General features: G+C 34.6%; 4 protein-coding genes across 13 annotated transcripts; 2 read left to right on the top strand and 2 right to left on the bottom strand.

Annotated features, from left to right (window-relative positions):
* Positions 1-419: 419 nt before the first annotated feature.
* On the top strand, positions 420-3,488 carry LOC124182172 (protein FRG1 homolog). Its single transcript, XM_046569101.1, has 5 exons — positions 420-597; positions 714-793; positions 967-1,259; positions 1,612-1,811; positions 1,936-3,488. Exons 1-5 carry the CDS (start codon positions 539-541, stop codon positions 2,081-2,083), a joined length of 780 nt encoding a protein of 259 aa, XP_046425057.1. The 5' UTR covers positions 420-538; the 3' UTR covers positions 2,084-3,488.
* Positions 3,489-4,019: 531 nt separating this feature from the next.
* Positions 4,020-12,166, bottom strand: LOC124182171 (DCN1-like protein 4). 8 transcript variants are annotated; one of them, XM_046569093.1, is made up of 5 exons: positions 12,005-12,166; positions 11,031-11,281; positions 5,404-5,770; positions 5,082-5,289; positions 4,020-4,736 (listed from the first exon to the last, which is right to left on the bottom strand). In XM_046569093.1, the coding sequence occupies exons 1-5, from the start codon at positions 12,164-12,166 to the stop codon at positions 4,651-4,653; spliced, it is 1,074 nt and encodes a 357-aa protein (XP_046425049.1). In that variant the 3' UTR covers positions 4,020-4,650. The 8 variants fall into 8 exon arrangements, with proteins under 8 accessions (XP_046425049.1, XP_046425052.1, XP_046425050.1 ...); XM_046569096.1 differs by lacking the exon at positions 12,005-12,166 and adding an exon at positions 11,629-11,745; XM_046569094.1 differs by lacking the exon at positions 12,005-12,166 and adding an exon at positions 11,421-11,583.
* A 2,166-nt stretch (positions 12,167-14,332) lies between these two features.
* LOC124182170 lies at positions 14,333-17,829 on the bottom strand. Its single transcript, XM_046569091.1, has 3 exons — positions 17,678-17,829; positions 17,353-17,500; positions 14,333-17,197 (listed from the first exon to the last, which is right to left on the bottom strand). Exon 3 carries the CDS (start codon positions 17,116-17,118, stop codon positions 15,865-15,867), a length of 1,254 nt encoding a protein of 417 aa, XP_046425047.1. The 5' UTR covers positions 17,119-17,197; positions 17,353-17,500; positions 17,678-17,829; the 3' UTR covers positions 14,333-15,864.
* A 263-nt stretch (positions 17,830-18,092) lies between these two features.
* On the top strand, positions 18,093-27,411 carry LOC124183779 (DNA topoisomerase 2-binding protein 1). 3 transcript variants are annotated; one of them, XM_046572747.1, is made up of 26 exons: positions 18,093-18,571; positions 18,793-18,904; positions 19,126-19,265; positions 19,505-19,640; positions 19,989-20,096; positions 20,188-20,391; positions 21,065-21,281; positions 21,383-21,514; positions 21,725-21,801; positions 21,893-22,062; positions 22,154-22,295; positions 22,365-22,494; positions 22,620-22,814; positions 22,945-23,129; positions 23,199-23,365; positions 23,541-23,749; positions 24,046-24,179; positions 24,385-24,612; positions 24,686-24,754; positions 24,836-25,002; positions 25,753-25,874; positions 26,104-26,174; positions 26,268-26,387; positions 26,478-26,678; positions 26,834-27,063; positions 27,187-27,411. In XM_046572747.1, exons 2-26 carry the CDS (start codon positions 18,794-18,796, stop codon positions 27,407-27,409), a joined length of 3,888 nt encoding a protein of 1,295 aa, XP_046428703.1. In that variant the 5' UTR covers positions 18,093-18,571; position 18,793; the 3' UTR covers positions 27,410-27,411. The 3 variants fall into 3 exon arrangements, with proteins under 3 accessions (XP_046428703.1, XP_046428702.1, XP_046428701.1); XM_046572746.1 differs by having other exon boundaries at positions 18,769-18,904; positions 19,508-19,640; XM_046572745.1 differs by having other exon boundaries at positions 18,769-18,904.
* Positions 27,412-27,538: the final 127 nt, after the last annotated feature.

Raw genomic sequence — 27,538 nt, 5'->3', positions numbered from 1 at the left:
GACTTCGTGCAATCGATTGGGTTCAAATCGGGTGAACTTGGAAAACTGAAAAAATTCGAAGGGGTTAACCTTTTTGTTTTCCGAGCGAAAAACTTTCCGTACCAGAATCGATGTAAACAATCCCGTTTAGACTTATTAAACCCCAAAATTGCAAAAAAAACTTTCTAGAAGGCGAAGAAAGAAGAAAACATTATCATTGCCGAGTGAACTCCGTGATAATTGATTCCTCAGACAGTTGTCTCGAGTCATTGTTTTTATTGAGGTCGGAAAAATACTCACTGCTATTATCAAACCGGTCTATATTATACAATTCACAGAAAATTTTGAACATGAATCTACGTTCCACAAAAATCACTGATCTCCAAGAGAGATGACCACTCGGTGACAAGGATCCACCATAGCGCCTAACTTACGGCAATCTTGTGGTATACTTTCTTTTCGACAAGTCCGACACTACTTGATCCGTCATACTTGACACGGAATAAATAAGTTTTAAGTGCTTCTGGGTTTATTAACCTATAATTGTCATTATTTCAACATGTCCGAGTACGATAAAGTTCGGATAGGTAAACTTGTATTGAAAGGCGAAAAACCCAAGTAAGTATACATTGTTATGACGACCCCTCGTTGAGACTGATGTCGATCTGGTTGAGGTTATATTTACTCAATATCACCGTTTACAACTTGTGTATTCTTCTTGGTTCAAATTTCAGATCAAAAAAGCGGAAACACAAGAAGCAACATAACAAAGATAAAGCAGAGAGTGTACAAGATGAGGATTCTATTCTTCATGGTCTGTCTATTTAAATTCAACCCTAATACCACCCCAATGCTAATACATTTTAACCATCTTTGTAGGAATGTGTCATAATAGTCGAATAATTGAAACATTTGATAAATTAGAAAGCCTTACTTGTTGCAGTACGTGAAATAGTTTCTTCCACTTCATTCTTCAATGTGTTGCAGGGGGCTGGTGGAAAGCGACCTCGATTGCAGAGATAACTGGAACAGTTGCAATCGAATTTGGGAATTCATGCTATGTCAAAGCTCTGGACAATGGATTGTTCACACTGGGTGCTCCTCATGATGAGAAGGAAGGTCCGTCACCAGAAGAAATCCTTACCGCATTTCCAGTCAACGATACAAAAATTGCATTGAAGTCTGGTTACGGAAAATACATTGGCGTTGATAAAAAAGGAGTTGTCATCGGTAGAAGTGATGCAGTTGGAGCCATGGAGCAATGGGAGCCTATATTTGAAGTATATCTTGTTTCCTCAAATGAGCATATTATCTATTTTGAAAAAATTAATCCCATTATAATGAATTGCGTTTTCTGAAGTAATTTTAGTATTAAATGAAAGAGTGAACAGGTTTGGAATAATTTGTAAAATATTCTCTAATAGATTTCCAATCATCATTTCAAATATCAAACTATTATTGATAGTTGAAGTGAGTAATTTTGAGGTAATGAAGCAATGAAAAAATCAGCATTTTGGAAATTAACTTTTACTTATTTTCCAACAAATCTCAAGACTAGAAACGATTTTCTCCAAAAATGCATTATTACCTTAATATTACAAATTTCAACCTGCTGTGCGAACTGTTTTTCAGGATGGGAAACTGGCTTTACTGAGTAATACAGGGTGTTTCATGTCTGTCGCAGACGACGATGATATAACTTGTGAAAGAACAAAAGCTGGTCCATCAGAAATATTGACAATACGAAGCCTGACGCAAAAAATACAGGATTCAAGCAAAAATGTACCTACCGAAGAGCAAGGATCCCTTGCCGAAGTCGAAATCAATTATGTGTATGACGCTATTATAATTATATAATTAACGGGTTGAATTGCAATCATTAGGAAGAATAATTAGTAGAATATAACTTAACAATAAATAGATTGATAATATTAATAATAGTATTTCTTTTTTCAGGAGAAAGTTCCAAAAGTTTCAGGATAAAAAGCTTAGAATCAATGTCGAAAGTCGTGCGGAATTGGAGCAAGCTAAAAATGAGGGGAACCTTCACGAAGCGCTGTTGGATCGAAGGAGTAAAATGAAGGCTGATCGATACTGTAAATAATTAACAGTATAACAGCTTTTATCGTGTATAATTCTTACTAAGTAATATAAACTACGTTATCGTGAATATGTTGAAAAAAAGAAATCGGACAATTACTCATACTTGAAAAAATTGTTGAATTTAATACATATTTATTTGAATTTCAACTTAACCAGTATCGCCCACTTCTCGCTAAGGTATCGGTTAAAGCGAATGAATAATAGATTACGTTTGTTGTTTTTTTCGGGAATGAAACAATGTGATCTATAAATTATTCAAGTACGACGGGTGTTGAATTTTTATTGCATAATCCGGTCTTATCGACAAAAGTTTGTTCACTCGAAGTAGAGAAAATAAAAATTGTAAATCTGTTGGAAAAACAAACGATTTTATTTCAATATAGCATGTACGTATTATCCGTATACATTCTTTCGTCGGTCAATAATCGTAAAAATTGACAGAAAATAGAAATCCGAAAAACTAACCAACATCTGGTGAGGCGTTCAAATCTGAATAAATTGTTAACTTACGTCTCGTCTTCGGGTAGGGCAATAAAAAATTATACCTTCTCTTATCTTTGTATTCAGAGCCCATCACCTTATCGTGCATTAATTTTGGATTCCTTTTTTTTTGTTTTTGTCTATTTCTATGCTGTTTACATCAACCATTAAAAACAATACGACTGTATGACAATTAAAAAGAACGTCTGAAGGGGGATAAAAGTGGTGATCAAATAATGTACAAAGGTTGTGTAATCAAAAAATATATGATTCAACTGTAATGATTTAATCAACGCAAAATAAAATAAATATCCCAACGTAATTTTTTTTATCTCGTTTTTCTACCAAATTTTTTCAACGTTCATTAATTTCTTCATTCCATGTTTTGTTCCATCAATCGCAGCACAATATTTATGTGTTATTGAAAAGTTATCAAGACAGAAAGATATGTACAGTATATGTATGATAAAGAGACAGAAGAACAACAGTTTTGCAAAATATAGGGATTGATAAATCGATAAAATAAAGACGTCATATTTACGAATTCATTGGCTTATTCATTTATTTATAATTCAAATTAACTAAAAGACATCCTGACCCAGGTAAACAAAGCCTTTGTACATAAATACATGCTGTTTGAATCATAAAACGAAAACCACAATAGAAAAGCTAATGACAAACATAAAGATAAAGAAAAACGACGATACACGTGTCGGCGCAAGGATGAATATAGAGGCATCCACTTGTCATACATGTTATTACGAATTCAATTTAATAATACACATTAATGAATACCTATTCAATTTGATTAATTCATTATAATGTTTTTTTATAACGCATTACGTTGCACCCCTTTTGATCACGGGTAATAGAGTGCTTAGTTACCTAGTATATTAAAAATATTGTGTGTAAAAAGAAGAAAAACATGAAAGAGAGAAAAACATTATAAAAAGCGGGATAAAAGAGAAAAAAATAAAATCCATAGTTGAAAATCGACTCGTTTAATTAACAAAACATTGATTCACGTCCAATAACAACGTTTTGTTGCTATTCATTCCACCTTTTATTATCTTTTTCTTGCTAACCCAAACAAAAAGAATCCGGGTAATTATGCTTTGTTGGCTTGATGTATTCTACGCAGATTTCAATCTTAAAAATATTTTCAATTAATAAAACCTATGGCATGTAAGAGTCTCGAACACTCGAGCTGCTCAGAACAGAATCACGAAATAGATGTTGAGTGAACGAAACTTCAATGACGTGTAACATCATTGTATCATCAAAATTTCTAAAATTCTAAATCACTTCATGTTATTCGATGAATATTACACTAGAGTAGTAATTAAAATTTCATCATTAATATTATTATTATTGTTATCTTTACTGTTATTATTACAACGAGATTATTAAAGTCAAACCGTATGATTTTTGTTAAGTTTATTTTATTTTTTTTTTTATTTTTAGGATCAGTATTTTCCGTTCAATAAATTGTAATAACGAAGAATCATCACAGTAATATCGCTACTTCGTTCAGTCTGCAATTAACGTTATTATTTACTTATTTATCGTCGTTATTGTTATCATTATTATATTCTATTATTATTTTTTTGTTTTTATTAAATATTAATAGTATTATACATACGTCGTGGAATTAAATTTTAAAATTATTCGAGTTGAATACACTATGTACTATACGCTTCAGAGTCAGCTTCGAGTGGACTGTATGTGTATACGTGTATGCTGTTCGTACTCGCAGGTGGTTGTGATCTATTTTATAGATACAGAAAAAAGTTTAGAAATAATCTTGAAGTATAATAGATGCAAAACACAAAAAGAAATAATGAAAGTAAGAGTACCACTACGTATATTAATGAACATACAAATATGTGATAGTAATAACAACTGAAACACTTTACTTTTGAACAAGCCAGAATTTAATTTAGCAAAGAATTCAAAATTTTTTTTTTTTTAACTCACAAAAACGTATTATTGTATTGGGAGGGGGGACAAGGAAAGGAGGGTTCATTTAAGTTTGGTGAGGGCCTTTTGTCGTCTGACTATGAGCTGGTCTCATTTCAATTGGTTGTTTCAGCTACCTCGCGATTCTAGGGAAGTCACACCTTCACCTCGTTGAATTTTCAACCACTCGACAAACTCGTCAAGCATTACTGGCCCTGTAATTACAGACAATGAAACAAAATAAAATAAAAACCAAAACATCAAATATTATAATTATAGTTAATTGTATGGTGATCATTTTATAATATACGTGGTAAAAATTAAACGTCGATTATCTGAGCTGCTAGGATTCAAATACTAGCCCAGACGATAATTACTGAATATGTAGAGAAAAAAATATTGTCACAGTTCGATCAATGAAACTTTTCGACCCATGAAAATCTTTTGTTCGAAAAGTTACAATAATATGACTTTAATCCAAACGGTGACTTATATATGTATATGTATAATTCAATTAACTGACAATTTGTTTATTATCATATTGAACAACGAGTACTTACATGCTCCATCTAAATCGTAATTTGTAAGATCATGACTGATGGTGCGTGAAAATTCCAAAATGTTGCACCACTGATCTTTGTTGATAACTTTGTACTTTGACTGTTCTAAAAACTGAGCAAATTGAGCAAAAAGCGGCCAATGCTTTCCAAGCAGAAGCTGAAGCATTACTTTCGCAGTTTCCATATCCATACTACGTTGATCTTTATCCTATAAAAGAAGAAATGAATTTACCACAAAGAAATTACTATGTAAAGGTGTTGCAGGACCTGTGAGAAGTGAAAAGAAATTGACAAAATTCGATTATGGGATACTTTAACTTACCCTAGCAAAGTCATAAGCGTATCTGTAAATCCCCTTAAATGTTTGCGCCTCACTAAGCAAGTTTCTTAGGTGTTCTAGCTTTTGTTGTACTTTTGCTATTGAGTCGCATTGTAACTCCGAAAGACCTTTCATCCATTCGCTAAGCGTAAAAAAGCCCATCTGTCTAGCATTCATTTTGTAGGCTAATACAAGCATCACCACATTCTCGGGCTCGACACCAATATCTTCACAAAATTTTTCCATCCCTTCTGGACCTAGCATATCTGGATCATCTGGCATCGTGTACTCCCTGAACCACGAAACGCATCTTTTTTGTGAAAATGATGAGGCGCTGGACACATCTTCTGACTTTGTGTACCGCCTAGCACTGAAAGTATAAAAATATCACTGAATTATTGTAATATCAGACTGAATTCTTGCATTTTTTAGTATAAATGGTTTAAAAGTTATCCAATTCACATCGATATAAATTGACCTTGAACAACGGAAATGCCTAATTGTAAAAATAGTCCTGTATCATATTTTGGGCTTTCAGTACCAGTGAATGAATCGTCTGAAGTATCGACGATTTCGTCATTTTTTCAGTAAGATCTTTTCACTAATTAATTTTCCCTGTTTCACATTTCACAATTAAAATGTATGATCTGAGGCTCAATTGGACAATATATTATTATAACTAGCCGATGAAGAAGAACAAGGACTGCTTCGAGAAAATATAAATATAAAGACATGGAAGAAAAAAAATGCAGACGCATTAAAATTCTCCAAATGACTCATGACAATTTTATTAATAGACTCTGTGAATCGTGGCCGAATTAATACCAACAGAGGTGCCTGCAAATATCAGGGGAAATGTCAATTAGAATTTTAAAACAGTACACAAAGTACACATCGATCCGCTGAGTTAGCATGGTTTCACAAAGCAACGATTAACATCCAACTATATATTCATCTAGATATATATTTAAAAAAAAAAGGTAGATATACATTTGAACTGTATGATCTATAATTCAATCTCGTTAAAAGCATTATAAGTATTAAAGTCGACGGAAAAAACAAGAAACAAAAATTCGCTGTTAATATTCTAACGGCAAAATAATTATTAAACGAACCTCTCGACATCCATACACTGTGACACTGTTGTTTCTTCGATGTATTGATTAGATTTATTAACGCTATGTCAATATATATTTTTGTTTATTTCCTGATGAAGAAATTCACATAGACTGTTAGGTTCAGTGCAACTGAAATTAACACTATTCAAAATATTTTACCGAACCTTTAACAGGTTAAAAACAATATCACAATATTGTTTACGCCAAACCAAGCCAAGTTCTGTTCTACATCCGACAGAGCACAAACTCCAATGTGTGCCAAATGACTCGGATACACTACCTATTCTGATCAACGAAAAGTTTTAATATGTATGGTTGTGTGTGATGTAACGGCCTCGAAGTAGAGACGACTCAAGACATTAAAATACAGTACAAAATCTACACCGAATTTTTTGTAGATTCCTTTGATTGTTTAAATTCGTTTGTAATTAACTGCAGTCAGAAAGCACTGAAATTATGAAGTTTTAAAAGGATGTGAATACAACTATTCGACTATGTTTGTTTTAGAGTCTTTCATAACTTCGAACTGTTACAACAGTTTAAAAAATCAGCTATGACACTTTTACATTTCATTTAATCTTGCGAATAAATGTTAAGAAATTGTAAACGAAATATTTTGAAATACGTTACTTGATGTCATTACATCTAAAAATTTAAAAGGATTTTGCTATTTAAAATATATCAAATAACAATAATTTAAAAAATAATTTATGGCTTCCCCCGTCGCTTTAGTGGCACAAATTGAATAGTTTGTTTAGAAATCTATGATACCTGATGACTTGCAGTAATTGTCTCATTTTAGTTGACTTTGTCTTTTAGTTTTTCTTAGATTTGTTTAATATTAAGTAGTGTAAAACACAAATGTCCACCACCCACTTATATTCTTATATTCATATGTATTTATGTACAGAAAATCTGTGAAACGGACAAACGCAGACGGGAGAAAAAGACAGACTGCCGTTAATTGCACGGTGGGGGTAAGAGATGTCTATTTTCGAATTGGCTAACCGTCTGCCTGTATTAGCTATACGTATATGTATAGGCATGCATGCGTGTGATTGTGACCACGTGCAAGACAACCTCGTCGTCAGTTTCACGCATACTCCTTATGTCAAGGCTATTGGTAAACGAATTGAGGAACCCGAATACGCTTAGAGAAAGAAGTCTGTGCCAAAAGGCCAATTCGGACATAAGGACACCGATCTCAACACTCTTTTATTTTACGTCTCCGTTTCCCAGGGTTAAAAAATATAGTAGATAATTTGTGTGATCATTTCTATATGAAAACAAATCGAATGATAATACCAGGAGCAATTCGACAGTCAATCTCTTATGATTGTAACATAATTTTCACGTCTATGAGCATATGAATAGTGTCATTTGTAAATTACCAAATGTCTGAAACAGGTTTCTTTTAAATCAAGGCTGAATTTAAATTTAGTGTCACTGTGGTGATAATTACTCTGATGCTCTGCAGTCTTTATGAGAAATTAAATCTTTTTAAAAATATTCTAAAAGAAAACGTACCAAAACGAAATGCATGCGTCAACAGCAATGTTGAAAACTTCACGCTTACAAAAAAGGAAGAGATAACAACATCCGACGTTCAGAAAGCAAATTTACCCAAAAAAAAATCACTGAATAAAAAAGAAAGAAATATAGTTTGTACTATGAATGATTGTCAGTGAGGAACAATTCAATTTTTAATAAGGTTGAAGTTTGTATCGTTAATGGAAAAATCTTTTTTTAGAGAAACTTCGTCATTTTACAACTTAAGAACTGTTTGGACTTCAGTAAACAGTAATAGACCAACATATACTCATACTTTACAGCCTCAACCCCTTCCGAGACATGTAAAAATGTAAAATAATAATTCTGTTTCTAACGTTTTCTTACATTAACGTTACCAACTGTGACATTATAATTTTTAGTGCAAAAAAAACGAAGTCAGTTTGTATTACATTTGCGCGCGTATATCAGGCTGATGCAATAGTCAAAAAAACCTCATACACAGACATAAGTTTAATTCTCACTGTTTCCAATTACATTCTCTTCTCGTATCATTTTATTTAATTTTTTGGCAATAAGAATTTATTAAATATATGTGAGACGAATAAAATTGAAAGATTAGGTTACCCTGTAGCATTGAGAAGATCAAACATCGCACTAACCAAAAGTTTGTTGGCTGTTGTTGAGTGTCGCAGAATTTTTCTGTGCAATGAAAACGTCCAGAATACGATGCGCTTTCTTTTCTCAACACATTGCCATAATGCACGCATACACATAAAGCTGGCGAAAGATGTCCGAGAGGTAATGAGTAGCCGTTTGATAGCAACGAGTAATAAAGAGATACACACTGAAGAAGTGTTTTCACATGTAACATTATAAATTACTAAATACAATCATGTGAACAAGCTTGCTCAATCACAATTACTCGTTACTATTTCTCAAGGACTGTACAATGTTAAACAGATGACAGTTATAGCATTCAGTCCGAATACCGATGCAACACAACAATGGCGCAGCGAGAGATAAGAAGTGTCATTTATTTAATGGCAAATTGAGTATACCTGAGATGATAGCATCTGGGTTTTATTGAGAAAAAACAAGAAAGAAAATGAGTAAAAAATTATTTCATAACTATAATTGTTTCAGTTGTGACGCAATTCGTTCTTGATAACAAAGGCATTTTATCAATGACATGACTGGTCTCTGTTAAATGATAATAGCCAAGAAAAATATTTGCGAAACTTCTTCGTCGTTGCTAAATTTGAATAGATTTATATTAAGGGGAACAATAATTCAAGAAACTGTAACGTAATGTGCAATGAAAAAATTTATCCATAAATCTGAATAAATGTATCTTCGTTCCCGAACGAATATACGTTTTCTTGTCATCAATAAAATGATCAAATATCATTCTTTCTTACTTATAAAATAGTTATAGAAATTAAATATAGTAATCGTGATTATAATTACATCAGTGCTTTCATTTTTTTCATTCGCGTTGATAGTGTGGTTTTGAAATTTTTGACACTGAACGTAATACTTCACTTGCGACTATCTTGCAATTTGCGACCAACAGTAGAAGATACGTTAGATTCACTAAGTACAACGATCATCATGACAACGATGACAGTGACGGCGACAAACTGAATTGTTATTTATGCAACGCGAATGTACACATTTCTTGCATGTTATTATTGTGGTTGTTTTTTTCTAGTTTTATATCGGAGTTAAAAATATTTCAGTTCAATTATAATTAACATGTATGCATAGATTCACACATCCGATAAATAATAAGAAGAAAAGTGAAAAAAAATGAAACGTAAAATTTTTTTTCGATTCATTAAAACTTTTATCAACTCGGCTCTACGACTGACACAGATGGCTGCACAGAATGATCAGCTGACTGCTCAATGGATGACTTATACAAAACTTTCACCTTGCTACACACATCGACGCTAGTGTACACATACATACCCGACAAATACATACATTTCCAATCTTATCTAATCGTCATGTGGAGTGAAAAAGATACAATCTGAAAACGAATTATCTAAAATTATTATCTACAGACATTCAAATTATCACCTATGCCACTATGTATGCGTAAATAACGTTTCAACAAGCTTTTGGAAGATGTGTATGAATATTTTAATTACCAAGGACAATCTTTGCGTTTTGTTATAAATGATGAGAAAAATAACAGCACACGATGGAAATAAGACGAATGTTTTCATGGAAATGAAACTGAAATTATTCACAGTTTCCATTGAATAGAGCATGTCTTGTGTTAGTTTCATGAGCAGAAGACTTCGGTGGCATATTTCTTTTAAATTTTCCCGACAATTGTTATTCAATGAAATTCAAAAAATCATACCGCGTTCTTGCAAGGTGGAGGATACGACGAAGCTATTCTCAAATTTACGTTTCACCTTTTTCGATAATTCCGAAAATTAAAGCTCTACCATCATGTAGATTTATATCAAAAGGTGGCGGGTAAGGAAATTGTAGCATTTCCATTTTTTTTCACAATATTATCACCGACAATTCATTCAAATACAAGCAATTCAGAGATGACAAAAAAATCAAAGATCATAGTAACTGCACCAGAAAAAAATCTCAACCATTTTATAAAACTAAAAGTATAACTATTATAACTGATACTTTGACATTGAAATTCATCAATGAATATAAAAATTTGATGGCCCAACAGATTTTTACTTTATGATAATTTTCTTGTAGATTTGTTGCCAATGTTTCGTACTGCTTATTCAGCTTACAACTCACGATTCGAAAACATTCTGACACATCGTTCATCGACTACACCTTATTGAAAATAAAGGAGCAAGAAATTGAAGCAACAATAAACAAAAACCAGAAAAGATGAACAAGATATGAACAGTCACATCTTGCCGAAATACATATTTGCCTCATTGGTAACGGAATAATATATTTACTGCATTATAATTTTCCACACGCACCTGACGTTAAAATAAAATAACTCACTTCGCAGTGTGCCTGAGCCTTTTTGTAGGTTGCCTTGCCATTCCTTCTTCGTGTGCACTCGGCGCCATTTCTGACGTTGAATGGTGATGATGGTGATGATTTGTGCTGGAGGGCGCTCTCCGCTTACTGCGAGGCATCCCTCCGGCCCCCAGTAACTGGCCTTGGTCTTGTCCCTCCTCGTTGGGCCTTCTGCTTCCGCTTCCTTCCCCTAGCTCGGTGTGAGACCCTCGATGAGATTGCTCCCAGGGTGTCTGAAATTTTTTTAAATATCAAGGTTAGTCATCATTCCATTTGTTGATATCAATTGTAATGATAGCAAGAAACATCAAGTCTCGGTGGGGAATAAATTTAACAAAAGGGGAACAGATGTTCGGAAAAGAAGTTTCAAACCTCAGACATAGTGGACGATAAGCAAAATTTTTGTCAGCAGTTTGATATAAATCTATATGAAATAATTTTCCAATACAATTTCCCAACTCAAATAAAACGACAGCAATGACTCGACTCCAAACCGTCCGCCAAAAAAAATTGTATCCACATAAGAACTGATCATTACTTCGAGGATGAAAGACAATTGAGGTTGTGAAGTTTTGATTACTTTTGACAGATCAGCACGACAGGATAAACATAAAGACGAGTTGAATCGACCTTGGAAACTGTCCTTGAGCTTGAGTCACAGATTATCAATGTTAAACGAACGGATGAGTAATAAAAATTTTCCTAATAGAGTCAAGATTTGCAGGTAACAAGGAAATGCGAGAAGCACGGAATCTCGCGGACCGTGAAGCGAGATTTTCACGCGCGTGAACAGGTGAACGGATAACCTGTCTACATGTCTCAATATCAACACATTTTTATAGAACATGTACAAAGCTATTAGATGAATACGATAAGATCTCGTACGAATCTATTAGATCGAGTCATTACGGTCAGGGGAGAAGAAGGGGTAATATATTGAAGTCAAATATCCTTACCTGATAATTATCGAGGGGCCGCGTGTCGCTGGATAGACTAAAAGAGCTCAGCTGATCTGTAATGTAGTTGGTTTCGTAGTAGCTGCTGGTAGTGCTGCTGCTATCCTCTTCTGGCTCTCTTACCTCCGCGATATTGTTTGAGAATATTGAGGTTAGATTCATCAATGTATCATCACAGGGTACGCACGCGATAACCCGACGTTACATTCTTTCTTATACAAAATATACAAGGTAATTCTTTTCTTTTCCTTGATCTTTTATCTCTTCTGTTTTTGTTTTATATGCTTCTCGACTTTTTTTTTTTTTTTTCTTTCCGTTAACCCCCTAATTTCTTTACTCCGTACGTCTGTAGGAGCTTTTTTCTTCTTTTAACTCCTCGTTTCTCCCGTGGAAGGCTTTATTCCTCTTCCTAGCAATATGTACCCATATGTATGTGTGTTTGTTTATATATATTTTTCTTTCTTTTTTTTTTTATTTTTTAGAAAAATGAGAAGGTAAAAAGGCTTGAACTCAGACAACTAACAACGAAATACCGAAAATATGTATGACATAAGCTAAGATGATCAACGCATCAAACAGCTGACTCGCGTATCCTGTATATCTAGTTGTAGAGCAACGCGACTCGGGTAGCGTGTTGCGATTTGGAAATTGGAAATTAAACGAGATGGGCGGCGTCGGCGGGTCGATTAGGGGGGGGGGAGGCTCTTGGTCCGTGAGGTTTTAAGAAACGTTCTTTTTTTTTTTTTTTGTTTTGTCATATACTCAACCCTTGGGAGCTCTTTTCGAATACGGAAGAATTGACAGTTAGATAAAAATTTCACGTCTGTCAAGATATAGCTTCGATTCCATGTATATTCTCTCCTCGTAATAGATTAAATACTCGTGAAAATTATATATATAAATATTTTAAATTTTGATTTGATATGGATGTGCACAAGTCCACACGACTGTAAAGGAGACCGCTGACTCTCCCACCTGCCTCTGGAGACTGAAATTGAAACGTGTATACTGTGAACTGGGACCGAACGCACGCGGTTAGCTACTCGCACCACATCGGAGCGACTAGTGTTTGGGATCTGTTAATTTGACAAGATTTATGTGGCATACGTGTGAACATATTATGCATGAATAAAGTAAACATTATTGTTTCAGAAGAATGGTTTCGACATTTTAATTTCGTTCTTTTTTTCCTGGTGAAATTAAATGCTTTGGATAACCGTTCATTATGATATATGATATGCGTGTTCACGTGTTCTTTTGTTTTTTATTTTAATCCTTTGAACTTCGTCGATTAAACGTTAGCCGCCGAGTTGCCACTATCCTTTGACCGTCCCCCGTCTCAAATACCCGGAAAATTATTTCCAGTGATGCTGGCTACGACACGATGCTGATCCACGAATTCATCGGCCGTCAATTTTTAGTTATGTATTGTTTCATCTCGCTACCGCTACGTAGCACGCCAAACAAAATGTAAGGCATTTGTACCATAGACTTACAATTTATACTTGATGCGTCGTGTCAGCTGGAATCTAATTTACCGTGCATAGAATTGCTCTATGTGTGGTTTTCCGAAGTTCGACAGGGAGAGAGAGATACGTAGGGGCATTGCAGATTTCTGTAATTACCGACTCAATTTTATTACAATCATTGAAAAAGCCACAAGAAACAAATAATTGGTGCGCCAGTCTACTAGTTACTATTTCCATTTAACGAATAGGATAAATTGTGAAATGGTCACATTATGGCACGTACATACATCTACGGGTACGTGAGATAAATATATGGTACGATTGCATAATTATGGTACTTGTTGGCAACACTGATCGGCATGACAAGGAAATTGCATTATCTGGGTAGTTGAGAACCACGACAGAGATCTGCGATGCGCAATAATCGAAGTCGACAAAAACCTGTACCTGATTTGCCACGGGATACGTATTTCTGATGAACAACGTTCAGAGAATTGTACAATTGTGCAACGTTTATCCAATTTTTACAGGTTTTACATGAAAGTTGGAATTCTGCAAATTAAAGAACAACTGACAATGAGTGAATTCATATATTTAAGCAATTGCTGTGAAAAATATCCTGCACGGGCAATTCTACATTTAAAGGGAGCTTTCTAGCAAGGAGACACAGTGTGACACTGTGTTACACGGTCGAACACTGTGCCTTGCTGCTTGTGGCAGATAGAGTCCGCTCATGCATTATACGAAAAATCTAGGAACACTGAGCGCTCCAGAAAAAAAAAAACATTTGTGAAACGCATGTAGATTACCATCGCATTTAATAAATAAATATAAACAATACCATGCGTCGGAAATAAAATCTCTAACTAAAAAATTGGCAGCAATGAATCCGACACAGTGTCCAACCATGCTCCGCAGCTGTGTCCGACTGTGTCGTTCTGTGTCGTTGTTGGACAGCACCATGTTCGAAACACACTGAAATTTAGTTACCCTAAATTCTTTTGTTACCACGAGATCTATGGTGGAGAATTATTACTACTTTTAAAATTAGGGCAAATGTTCAATTAATAGAAAAAATATACAGCTACGAAAGAAAAATATCGATATTCCCTTTTCAAAATGTCCATCAGTGTTTCTGCCAGTATTAACAGGAAATTTTGAATGAACGAAATTTAACAATGTATCAATATTTTAAGAAATTATAACAATGTTAACATAAAAATAAAGGAGTAAGATTAAAACATGCAAAATGCATTTAAATGAAATAGAAAGTAATCGTAAGATCGCAAATATTAATACTATCATAAAAAAGGATGTGAAAATCTTCATATGAGAATAAAATTTAAAAAATCATAATCGTTGATGTGTGTAAGGCATATGAAAAGATTAGAGAAATACATTTTCTTCTCTCTTATTACTGGCAAATATTCTACTTCTCATTCGATTTTATCATAGTCTTCAGAATGCAGTCATTTTGTGTTATTCTGCTTGAAACAGATGCTGTAGTATATATCGTTTCATTCAATCTTCCAACATCGCCCAACGTGTAAATAGAATTTCGAGTACGAATCCATGATTCCGGAACTTGTTTGTAGTTGACAAAGTCATATATAGCAACACCAATTATGTCTATCTGCAACTGATTCTTTAGCAATCCGGTATCCCGAAATTGAGGCACTGGTAGTCAGTTTTCCATTAAGTCTGTATGTTGAGCATGGATAAAATTCCATCACAGTACATTTTTGATCTATCGAATTTGTAGAATTTATCACGTTTTTCAAGAAACATTCCTTAAACTAATAAGCCATCTGATGACACAATGTGGTTCTGATTTATTGTAGTAATTTTCAGGACGGTCAAAGTATTTATTAATTACTTTTTTTCAAACAAAAATTTTTCGCCATTAGAAACACATACAAACAGGTAGTATCCTCATTTCATTGACTTCAGTATGACAATCCTACTTGCTTTTTCCAATAGTCAATCCCTAAGAAATAATACAATGATAGAAATGAAAATATTAAAAGGATAGAAAAATAATAGTAATAAATAATTAACAAGGTACGCATAAATTCACTTAGCGAAACTGCATCAAGTTTACCTAGACAGCTGTCTTTCAGAAATTAGATACTCAATGGATACAGAAGCAACTGGCATGTCATTTTTCATATAAAAGGTCTTTTCTTCTCCATGCGTCAACTTGTACGCACCTTGAAAATTTCAATAAAAATTTAATTCTTGCATTAACGAAGACTATGTTACGTAACAAAAATAGAAACAGAACAAAAACATGAATGCACATATGTGAAATATTACAAAAAAACTTATAAGATGCAAAGAAAAACATTTGTGTAAATATGTCACAGAAATATTCTGTTTTGTTTTCCTTTTCTATTCGTATATGCTCCATGTGCTATCCTTGATCATGCTGTTTAGGATGCATACATTTTGCAAAATTCTCTTCGAGATATATGCGCTGATATATCTTATCTCATCAAATTTTTCAGTGGAGTCATACACGTAGACCATGTTTCGAGAACGAATCCAATTTGCGGGAACATTTTTGTACTCGTCATAATCATAGCAAGACCAACAATGTCTATCACCGATTGAATCTTTAATCATCCGATATCCCGAAATTATTGCACTCTTAGCCAAATCATCATTCAGCATAAACTGGGAACGTAAGGATATATTTCCATCGCAATACATGGCAGACCTATCAAATTTGACGAATTTATCATGTTTTTCAACAAATGTTCCCTGAACTAGTGAGCCATACTGAGGAAGAGTATCGAAAGTTTTGCACAGCGAACAATCACTATCATCTTCCTTTTGTTTAGGGCACAGGGAATTAGAAATTGATCGTAACATCTCAAGGGCATGTGAGCTTAAAGTTGAAACCTTGTTGTTTAGAAATTCATTCATATCCAGCCATTGACATAGTTCCAATTGTTTAGAGGTCAGTTCTTGTGCAGGAGCCCAACCCAAAAGGTTTTTAGTTGGATCACAAGATTTGATGCGAGAATCTATTGCATCTGGACGAAGATCATCAGGTAAATCCCAAAATAAATTTTCATTACAAAAATTTTCTGTGTACTTAATATCAGCCTGTATGCGCAGAGCCGCAATTCCAGGGGCTGGAAAAGCTTCGTAAAAGTGATGTGTATTGGCGTTTATTTTTCCAAATGTGTATTTGACTCCACCGATGGATTCATGGGTTGGTAATACTGGCAACTGAAACTGTCTCTCGCAATTGTCAACATCACGAAAATTTCCAATTCCCTTCAAATATGTTAGCAATGGCTTGGGTACGTGCCATGATTCGTTGTTTAGCTTGTACATTTCAGCCAGAAACTGATGTGATGTCCTCTGCATCGAATTAGGAAGAACCGCTGCAAACCGCATCCACAGATGAATGACAGCATAATATTGAAAAACTGATTCTGAGAAATTGGCAGAAAATTCTGGGTTTTCAGCGCACAGTGCAGCGTAAACGCGAGAGCACAACGATATGTAGCTGTCGGTTGTTATCGTAAAATATCGTGCTGTCTTCATTTCCGTTAACTTGATCTCAATCTCCGGAGTCTCAAAATCGAGAGGATCTTCCAATTGATCGTCCGCATACGTGTCCGCAGATGCCATGTTCCTTTGTCTTCGTCAGTGACTTTGTGGCTATTTCTTCAATGCTGGTGCTGTTTCTAGTACGTTCACTGATTTTTTTCTAATTGAAATAAACAATGCCACAATATTAAACGAACAATCACTACTTTTAAATAGTTATTTCGCTATTCTACCACCTTCTTGTAGGACAGAAAATAACGTTTACGAGTACTACGATAAGAACTAAGCGTGGAATGAGCAAAGACGCGGGCTCACAATTGGCCAGGCTTCTCGTTTCCCTCCTAAACCGCCACTCTGCAATGATGTGATCAAGTGTCGTAAGACTGATGGGATTCCCCCGGTTTTTTCCACGGCGCGAGAAGTTGTGTATTCCCCATAGACTTATCAAGATTTTCAGTCACGCCTTAACACAAAGCGATATCATTAGTTAAATTCGACTAATTCATTGCTTTATGCGTTGAGTAAAGCTGTTGAAGCAGTTACGTTAAAAGGATTTTGAGTGCTTGCGAATTGCGTGTTAACTTTCACCGGTAAAAAATCGATCGCTAATATGGCTCCTTATGGCCCCAGGCACACTTACCCGCCGAGTACTGCTCACAGAAATTTGCTAACAATCCTTTTAGAAACGATTGTAAAGGTTTCTAGACTAAGTATGAAAGGGGTAAGCGTCTTTTAATTTTTTAGCCAACGCTTCATATGAGACTGTTAGAAAATTGTTCCGATTCCGTTCTGAAATCTAATACCGAGAGCGTTCTGGAAGTATGGTTTTCCTAGGACACTTTTCCCATTTTCCATGGGTGCGTTCCGAAATTAGCTCCCAGTGCTGTCAACAATCTTTTATCTCATTTGTGCTGTCGAGTTCAGGCACTGATCTGTGTTATATAGAGATCAGTGACCACGACCAAAAATTATTACAAAATCAAAAAACATTAGTCACGCGCATGCGTATTGCGACTCCATTTTACACTATCCATTTCACGAATGAAAATACTCTCCTGACACGACCGTCGTGAAACATCGTAAAATATCGTAAAGCAGCGACCGGGACGCGGGAAATGCCGTATACTAGTTATACCAATTGGCAGTTAGTTTATCCCGGTTTTTTAATTATTCACCGGGTTGGCACAGAGATTGTCATTATGAAATGACTTGACTTGACGGCAGATCAAGAATATAGATGTTTGTCTATTATGATTTAGCCATCGCTCTACATCACAATAATTGTTATTTATCATATTTTTATCTGGAGTTTGAGAATCGTTGTAGTTTTAGGAATATAACCTATTCTGCAGCCTTTTCTACGTTCAAAATTACAAACGCCGGACCATTTTCAATTCGAGTTATCATAAGTTTATTACACGAGAACTGGAACTTGGGTAATTTTTTCAATACATCAAAGACACAAGTATAAGTTTCCAGTAACTTGTCAATAATAATTTATGACTTACAAGTACTCGGATCTAAAATTTTAAAGGTAAGAACTCTTTGTTTTTCAAATCTTTTGTAACACATTTCTTACCTTCAATTCCACTTTCTGTAATAAGGCATGACACTCTGTATTTTATGGTCAACCCATGTTCAGTACAAAGTAATTATTGTCAATGGCAGATTTAACTATATGCCAATTTAGAGCAGAAATTCAATTTAGATCAAATTCTCATTACATTACAGTTGATTTGAATTTATGAAATACAGAATGACCAGCGAAGGAAGTCAGGTGGACTCCGATTTGAACATATATTTTGTCATAACGAGAGATCAGAAAGATGAGAACGATTGCTCAAGCGACATGTGGCATGCATTTAATGTAAGTATATCTGTTTAACCATACTAAAAATTTCATGGGTATTTGCTGACATTCAACCATAAATCACCTACTGCGGTTCAATGCAATTTGTGATTCTGAAGATTTAATTTTCCGCAAATAGTGCAAATAATTGATTTCACAGGATAAACTACAAAGTATAATCATATGCACGGTAAAATTTTATGCTCCAAGTTTTTTCTGATCACACTTTTATTTTATAGAGCTGCGACGAACACGAATTATCGCCAAAATGGATAAAAGAGAATTTATGCGACAACTTAGCACCAGGAAAGAAGGATGTGTTTGTATTGGAAGAATTTGAGGGGTCAACGTTCGCACATTTGAAAAAATTTAAATGCTCGTAAGAATTTAATACAGCTGTTGATTGTAGCAACATTTACAGTATTCATACCATTTACATTTCTAATCAGAAAATTGAAGCTGCATGTCATGAATTTCTTACATTATACAATATTTCCTTCAAACAAACTCATTTCACTCATCATAATAAATCAGCACATAAATTTCAAAGCTCGATGAAAACTCGGTTAAAAAATTACGTAAGCTGCTAGTAACAACTGATGGTTCATTATGTTTTAGCAGAATAGTTGGACCGCGATGTTTACTGAGCTGTTTCATGACCGGGGAACCAATTCCCGAAGGAACCAGCCCAGTATTCACAACTGCAATGAGAGGCCTGGTTGTCAGTGTGTCTGGTCTCACTTCAGAGGCAAAAGTACATATCATCTACGAATTATTTTCAAATTATAAAGGCAATTGCAAGTTGGTATGCAAACAACTGTGATGCTTGTATGATACTGTCCTGTTCCGATGAAATAGCAATTGTTATATTGCGATCATTTAAAAATTACAAGGGTTCTTTATTGTATTGCCTTCAGTGAAAATTATTGTTCAAGTTTTATTGATCGTTTTGTGTTTTATAGAAAAACAGATAATTTTTTGCGTAAATATTGTCTCCTGTGTGCTCCTAAGCAAACAAAGACATTTAAACATATATATACTCACAGTTGACAAAAGGTAATTCAATCATCGATTATTCTGAGTCTGATTTTTTTGTTTTCAGGAAAATATAGGAACGAAGGTAGAATACATGGGGGGTGTTTATTCGCGACAATTGCGAAACAGTGTCACACATTTGATTGCAAATTTCGTGATGTCTGAGAAGTACGAGGTCTGTATATTTATATATGGCTAAAAACATTAACAACGACTCTTACAAACACGAATTGTAGCAATTTTTGATATCATTTATACTTTTCTAGAAAGCTGTTGAACAAAAAATACCAGTCATGACTGAGAATTGGGTAACAGCAGTATGGGAAGCAAGTCTTGTGGAAAATATACGGGCTACGAGCAGTAGATTTGACGAATACAAGTGCCCTGTCTTCATGAATCTAGTTGTTACCTCAACCAATTTATCTAAGCGAAAAAAAGAGATTAAACAATTGATCACTGATAATGGTGGTGTAAGTATTAACATCCAATGTGTGATGTTTCTCATTGCCCAGAGCTTTGAGCGATCTACTTTTTCAACTATTATTTTTTTTTTTCCTCATCATTGACTATTTTCTACTATCTTCTCGAAAAGTTTACTTTATTAACTTTTTTGGATCCCGTTATTGAAATAAGTAATGGAATCTTAATTTTGAATGCGCTAACCAATGGTGAATCAGACTTATTCAAAAATTACATACAGAGTGTACATATCCTTAGTTTTCGGTTAGATAATGGAAACGCAAGGAAACTAGGGAAACTGTACCCAGTATGCAATTTTGCTGTAAGTTGAATTTGTTTATAAACAGAAGTTTGACTTGTGACAAATATTACATATATAGTTCATTTAATACAAAGTATATTTATGTGCATGCTGATGTTTAGTCCCATTTTAACTCTGTCCATTTTTTCAATGAGACAAAAAGCTAATATTTTACATAAATAATTTAAAACAGTTTTCAACTGCGTTTATTAATTTAGTGTGTATGATTTGTAGTCTAGAGATGTACTATTGGCATGAATTACTGCTTACGTTTACTAACTGCTTTCTATTACTTTGCTTTTTCTCTGTAACATTGACACTGGAAGTCTTTTATTGCCTGTAAATTAAATTTAATCATAACTGAGTATCATGTTAATTTTCAGATATTTATGGGAGCTTTAGATGGTGCCAAAGTAAAGATCGTTGTAGCCCCAGAAGATTCAGTGCTCAGTGAAAAGCTTAAGTATGCATTGCAAAATAACATTGCCTGCGTTACACCCCAATGGGTTCATCACAGTGTGAAGCACGGTTATGCCCTGCCGTTCTCAGACTACTTAGTAAAAACTACAAAAAAATGTTCAACGCCTGAGAAATCTAATGGTCTGTTGAAATTCTATCGTGAAATGAAGTTTAGAATATTCGTAATAATATTTAAGATATTGAAATAATGAAATGGCAATAAAATCTCCTTTCTGTTGCAGTTAATGCAACATTAAACTTTTCCACTATAAGTACCATACCGGGAGATTCGAATCAAAATGGTTTTGTCAATGAAACTATGATGACAACAATGTCCAGTACAATTCAGGAGCGATCACCGCTGGAAAACAGAGGTTTTTTTTTTAATGTGTAGTTTAGTGTAGGGAAAATTTATAGATAATATTGATACGGTGATTTTAAAATTACTTCAACTTGACATGACGAGATTTGATTGTCAATATAATGTGTACACACGTATTTTCAGGATTTGACTGAATCGTTGATATACAAAATTCCAGTTTGAATATTTGTTAATTATCGCTTTCTATATAATTACGTTTTAGCTGCTTATGTGGAAGTGCTGGCCAGACTTAATATTCACCAGGCAAAAATGGCAGGATCATTTTTAGATGGTTGCAATGTAAGTCACCAGACCTTGCAATGAACGAGATTCACCGCGAATAACTCGATTATGTGACATATTTATTTCGTACGAATTTATGTATTTGCAGATCTACCTGACCGGATTTCCATTGGATCACAGAGAAAAGCTGAACCGCATATTAAATGTAGGAAGTGCAACACGATTAGACAACATATCGGATGCTGTGACTCATGTTATTGTTGGAGAACCAGGCAAAGCATTGCCTGAAATAAAATCAATGAAATCAATGGGACTGAGGTAAACGTCAATTCAAATAACATATCAATAATTGAGTAAATCTGATCAACGCATGAAAGACATAAACATTTAATACACGTTTCCTTTACAGTCCGTATTTTCTAACAATAGATTGGTTGGAAGAAAGTATGAAAATAAAAAGCACTGCTGCAGAAGAAGACTTCAAGTATGAGTTAAGCGAAGACGTATCCCATGAGAAAAAAATGGAACCACCATCTCCGCTTAGTAAAAAGGTTCGAAATATCGTACTCGATCGTATTTAATTCCTTCATCGTGATAACTACGTTATTTTCTGTCACTAGAATTTACAATTACTCCAAAAACCCAGGAAACCACCAGTACCAGTGTTCAATATTGACAAGGAAATGAATCAAGTGAAAGAAACTGAAGAGCCTGATCTTATTCAAGAATATCTGAGGTCGAATGCATCTAGTAAGTAAATGCAACCTTAAGAAATTTTCATAATCACGAATAATAAAATTTGTGATATGGTGCTTAAATTCCAATTTGCCATACAGCATAGCATTCAATAACAATGCATGTTTTAATATTCACAGGTGTAGCCAATAAATCGCTCGAAGAACTTGTACAACAACAGAATGAGTCGACACTTAAAAGCGACAAAAACAGTGATGCAAAAACCGTCACCAACGGTAATTGTCACACAGCTGAACCGCACGTTTCAGAATTAAGCGATGACTCCACAATACCCATAACACAACCATCTGAAACAAATGTCCGAATTCTGGAAGGTAAAATTCAGTCTTTAATCACATTTAGCAGTTCGTAGTGTCTTATAAATAACCAGAATTTTGTATACGTATATATGAAAAATGCAGTGTATTAAATACCCGTTTAAATAACAATCATCAACTTCAACAGGTTTAACTTTTATTTTAACTGGATTTGAAGATCAAGAAGAAACTGAGCTATCGTCTAGCATAACTACACTGGGAGGAAAAGTAGTCCCAAATTCCTACAAAGGAATCCCTGATTACGGTGTCGTACCATTATTTGGCGCTCCGCTAAAACATACAGTGAATGAAATAGTTACAGATTTATTCATCGTGAGTATAAAAATTACCAAGGATCACTATATGTCCCTACAGAGATAATTCGTCTGATTCTTTTTCTAGGAAGATTGTATAGACTTGGAGGCAGTAGTTGAGATCAAGTATTATTACAAGCCAATTTCTTTGAGTAAAGACGCTACACCGTTGACGAACTGTGTCATTGCAATGAGCTCATACACGGGAAAGGAGAGAACATTTTTATCAAATGTAGCCGAAGCGCTTGGTGCGAGGTAACGTAACGTAAATAATTGTTAATATTCGTTGCATAGCGAGAATTTTCTTGGCTCTGATGAGAAAATATTGTATGGAATACAATGATTTCATGAAACTTGGCATAATCGTGTACTGATTTTCTTGAAGATTATCAATTACCTACAGATTTTAAGAATATTTATTGGTTTTCAGGTATCAAGATACATTTGCCCGTAAAACTTACTTGAACAGAAATACATATGGATGTACACATCTGGTCTGTCCAACACCAGAAGGAAGTAAATACAATGCAGCAGTTAAATGGAAACTTCCTGCTGTAACTGCTGATTGGCTTTTAGCTTGTCTAGCTCAAGAGCGCTGGGTAGATGAAACCCCGTATCTTGTTGGTGAAACGATTATAGGTGCTTACAGATAACATTAATAAGTATAAAAATGAGGTTGAAGTTAGTAATGTTACTGTAACGATGCATGTTTAAAAAACATCATTCCTTCACATCTTTAGAATTTTCTGGGAATTAGTAAACCATTATAAACAAAACATACTCATAACTTGAAAAGCCAGCTTCTTGAAAGTCATTCTAAAATTGCAAAATAACGAACTTTTCTCTGATATTTCATTATGTTAACGTTACTAACTTCAACTTTGTCTATAAAACATGATAATTATATTAACACTTATTCATCCAAAAATCTACAGCTGACGACAGACCCGAGGATCCGAAAACGGGAACACCAAATCAAATAGATCCAGTCATTGGCGAAATGGGACCGCCTTCGAATCCAAATATAAGACAAATTATAACTCCGAAACGCAATTTACCATCTCTCCAGGTAAGTTGATTTTAGTTAGAATTTTAACGTCTCTTAAGTTTGTTTTATAATATCGTAGTACATTGGAGTACTTCTGATTAAAGTATCTAAAAATGTGAATTAATTGCTGAAAAAATTTGTCAGTCATATCTTTTCATTCGAACATTATTTTCTTCGTTAATTCAATTTTTAACGATTTTTGTTTCATATTGATTTATATTTGTAGAGTTCCTGTTCTTCTTCTGAGATTACACCCATAAACAAGAGGCTCAGTCTTGGCGATTACAAAACTCCACCATCCCCATTTCATGTATCCACCCCAGACACACCGTATGGACAGTGTTTCAAACCGAATCCATCTCCAGCAACGAGGAAAAGGTGGCTAAAGTGGGCCGAGGACTTGCCTGATATGTTTGTGCCGGAACCACCGTTGAAACGTCGACGACCTAGTACCGTGAGTTACTTGTTAGAAATGAACGATTGAAGTTATTATTCACGAGAAAATAATATACTTCTTTTTTCAACAGCCACTTTCAGAACTGAAAAAACAATTATGGGAGGAATTGAAAAAACCATTTGTACGTCAGAAAGATCAAGTAAGTTGCTTGCACGCATGAGTATTTGTACACAGCAGGGTTTATTTGTGAAATATTTTTTGTTGATTTTAAAATGGGTAGAATCCTGCAGCAGATCAGGATGAAGCTGCGAATGTATCAGAAGATGTTCCAGACCCAGTCGAGGGGAACCACGCAAGCGATTCACCGCTGTCCACTAATACACCTATAAAAAAAGTATTGGCCTTCGATGACGAGAATAGTCCTACGAAAACAGATCAAATAAATTTGTAAGTAATCTTCCTCTGGTACTGAAATGGTCATTGTAGTTTTTTTTGGAGTTTACTCGTTAAGAAACGATTTGAGTTATAGGGCCCCGTACGGAAATTATATGAGGAGTAAAATCAAGTGTAACACGAAAACTTGAGACGTTAAGTAGAAAGAGACAAACATATATATCTGTAGGATTGGACGTGCAAAAGAATGAGATGGTATACATTACACAGCGTATCCTTTATTCGGGGTCTCCTCTTTGTGCGGTGCTTCGTAGTCTCACTGTATAGTTCATTACCTCTGGTCTGAGAGTTGAATGTGTGCATATGTTTGTACGTGTGTGTTGTGTGCCTGCGTATTACGAAGTTCTGCCGCAACTTGTATACTGCTGCCGAGTACAGGGTATGCATGCTGTATAATAAATACATATAGTAGCATTTATTGTATCGATACAACGTACACAAACAGGAACCTAACCATCAACTTTTAATGTTTTGATTTTAAAGTTTTCTTGTACTTCTATGCATTGATACGTGTATTTTTATGTACTACACTTTTATTGAAGTAGTATAAATAATCCGAATAATTACAGATATATGTTTGTTTCTCTTATCATTTTGAAAGATGCGTTCATTTACCCTTTTTCTCTATTCGATATATATCATAATTATCATTCGTAAGGAGTAAACTCCAGTCGTGCGTCGAAGCTGACACACATACTTTTTTTCATATCTATTGTCAGTTGGAAAAATATTATTTTTTTACAGACAACTTGCTCAACTTGATCAAGTTCTCCAAGCCTCAACCCCAGAGTCTAGACCCTCCTCATCTTCTGATTCTGCAAAACAACCTATATATGATTCTGAACCTGTCGATCATATAACAAAGTGTAGGTTTGAAGTATTACCACTAATTGATTTTGATTATTGATAATTTTTGATACAATGATTTTTCACCTGTAAAAATATGTTTGAGTTTTGTTTTTCACACAAATATTTTCAACCCCAGATTTGTGCGAAATAAATGAATCCATATAAACTCATTGAAAGAAACTGAAAACACGAATCTTCTTTGTTATCGTGCAAACAAAAGAATCTGTAATCGATCAATTCTTTCAGGCCCTGTTAAAGATTCACAGCCTGATACTGTTGGTTGGGAGGCTCCAGTCCATACAGTGCTACGTCGAAAGGTAAACTAACTGTAAATAGAGATTTTAATTTCATAGTTGTATTGAAATTCTGTTAACTGAACCATTTTATATAAAATGCCTTCCAACATGTAGTCTACCATACCTGAGGATGTCGAACATGAAGATGTAGAGAATGCACCAGACACAACTGTTCTGACAGACGTGGGCAAGGAAATCCGGAGTAAACCCAAATTTATGCTCTCTGGAATAAAGGTTAGATAAACAGTTAGAAGGTTCTTGCACACACCTTGAAAGAAATTAATTGGCAAGATAGAAAATTAATGAAAAATTATTTGATGACAGGATCGAGGTGATTACGAAAAAGTAATAGTAGAATTAGGTGGTGATTTTTCAAAGGAACCAAACTATGACATGTCGGCAACTCACCTGCTGTGCATGAAGCCTGCACGGAATGAAAAACTCCTTGCAAGTATAGCCGCAGGAAAATGGGTACTCCACTGTTACTACTTAAGAGATTCCGAAGAAGCAGGAATGTTTCTCGATGTAAGTTTGCTGTGAAAAATAACCATTACCAATTTACAAAGATCACAAAATTCATGTGCCAATTATTTAGATGGTTTATTTTCATTTTTTAATCAAAATTTAATCGAACGGCGTATCTACTTCTATGGCTTTTACCCGTGTATTTTTGTTGAAAGGAAGAAAAATACGAGTGGGGTAATCCTAAGAGTGAAAATATTATTCCAAACCCTACTACCGACACCGAAAGCCAAATCGCAGCTGCTGCCCACAGATGGAGGCTAAAATTGACAACAAATCCAGGCGGTGCTTTTCGTGACATGGTTGCTCTGCTCATAGGACCAAAGGAGAGATGCCAGCAGTTTCAAAGACTAATTTGTGCTGGTGGGGGAACAGTTGTCGAAGCCAGGTAAAGTTGATGGTTTTGATCATACGTATACTATTCACCTCAGAATCATGATTGAATATTTTAGCTTAAACACTGAACAGGAAAACAGTAATAGTCACTATGTATTTATGCTTTCGATTTCAGACCGCCTTACAACACGAGTCCGAAGTCTAAGAAAATAACTCACTGTTTTATACAAGTTAAGCAGATAGACCAGCCAGTGGACTGGGCGATGATGGCAAGCAAGGGAATACTTTGTTTTTTACCGCAATATCTCAGCGATCATTTGACGGCTGAAAAACAGCTCAATCCGAAAGACTGTGTATTACCTGAATTCAGAAAATATCTTTCTCTCTTGCCAAAATAATTGTATTTATATAAAACATAGTGATAATAATTTAATACAAATACAAAGTAATTATATAATTCATTCCTGTTAATTGCTTAGAAATAATGCGTTGCTCTATCTAGTTTAAAATGCCGTAAGAAATGATTT

This window comes from Neodiprion fabricii, chromosome 5 (assembly GCF_021155785.1).
Source record: "Neodiprion fabricii isolate iyNeoFabr1 chromosome 5, iyNeoFabr1.1, whole genome shotgun sequence".
NCBI classification, from domain to species: domain Eukaryota; kingdom Metazoa; phylum Arthropoda; class Insecta; order Hymenoptera; family Diprionidae; genus Neodiprion; species Neodiprion fabricii.
The sequence above is the reverse complement of the archived record's forward strand: the minus strand, read 5'-3'. Positions and strand labels throughout refer to the sequence as shown.

What these genes read in the sequence shown, in the direction of transcription:
- LOC124182170 (XM_046569091.1), bottom strand. Translation starts at nt 17,118, where the DNA reads ATGGCATCTGCGGACACGTATGCGGACGATCAATTGGAAGATCCTCTC.
- LOC124182172 (XM_046569101.1), top strand. Translation starts at nt 539, where the DNA reads ATGTCCGAGTACGATAAAGTTCGGATAGGTAAACTTGTATTGAAAGGC. An exon ending in TGAGGATTCTATTCTTCATG is followed by an intron (nt 794 to 966) that starts GTCTGTCTATTT and finishes AATGTGTTGCAG; the next exon opens with GGGGCTGGTGGAAAGCGACC. An exon ending in GAAGTCGAAATCAATTATGT is followed by an intron (nt 1,812 to 1,935) that starts GTATGACGCTAT and finishes TTCTTTTTTCAG; the next exon opens with GAGAAAGTTCCAAAAGTTTC.
- LOC124183779 (XM_046572745.1), top strand. Translation starts at nt 18,782, where the DNA reads ATGAAATACAGAATGACCAGCGAAGGAAGTCAGGTGGACTCCGATTTG. An exon ending in TGATCACTGATAATGGTGGT is followed by an intron (nt 20,392 to 21,064) that starts GTAAGTATTAAC and finishes GTTAATTTTCAG; the next exon opens with ATATTTATGGGAGCTTTAGA. An exon ending in ATACAGTGCTACGTCGAAAG is followed by an intron (nt 26,175 to 26,267) that starts GTAAACTAACTG and finishes TCCAACATGTAG; the next exon opens with TCTACCATACCTGAGGATGT.
- LOC124182171 (XM_046569093.1), bottom strand. Translation starts at nt 12,166, where the DNA reads ATGAATCTAACCTCAATATTCTCAAACAATATCGCGGAGGTAAGAGAG. An exon ending in GGCCCCTCGATAATTATCAG is followed by an intron (nt 11,282 to 12,004) that starts GTAAGGATATTT and finishes AAAAAATTTCAG; the next exon opens with ACACCCTGGGAGCAATCTCA. An exon ending in ACGCTTATGACTTTGCTAGG is followed by an intron (nt 5,290 to 5,403) that starts GTAAGTTAAAGT and finishes CTTCTTTTATAG; the next exon opens with GATAAAGATCAACGTAGTAT.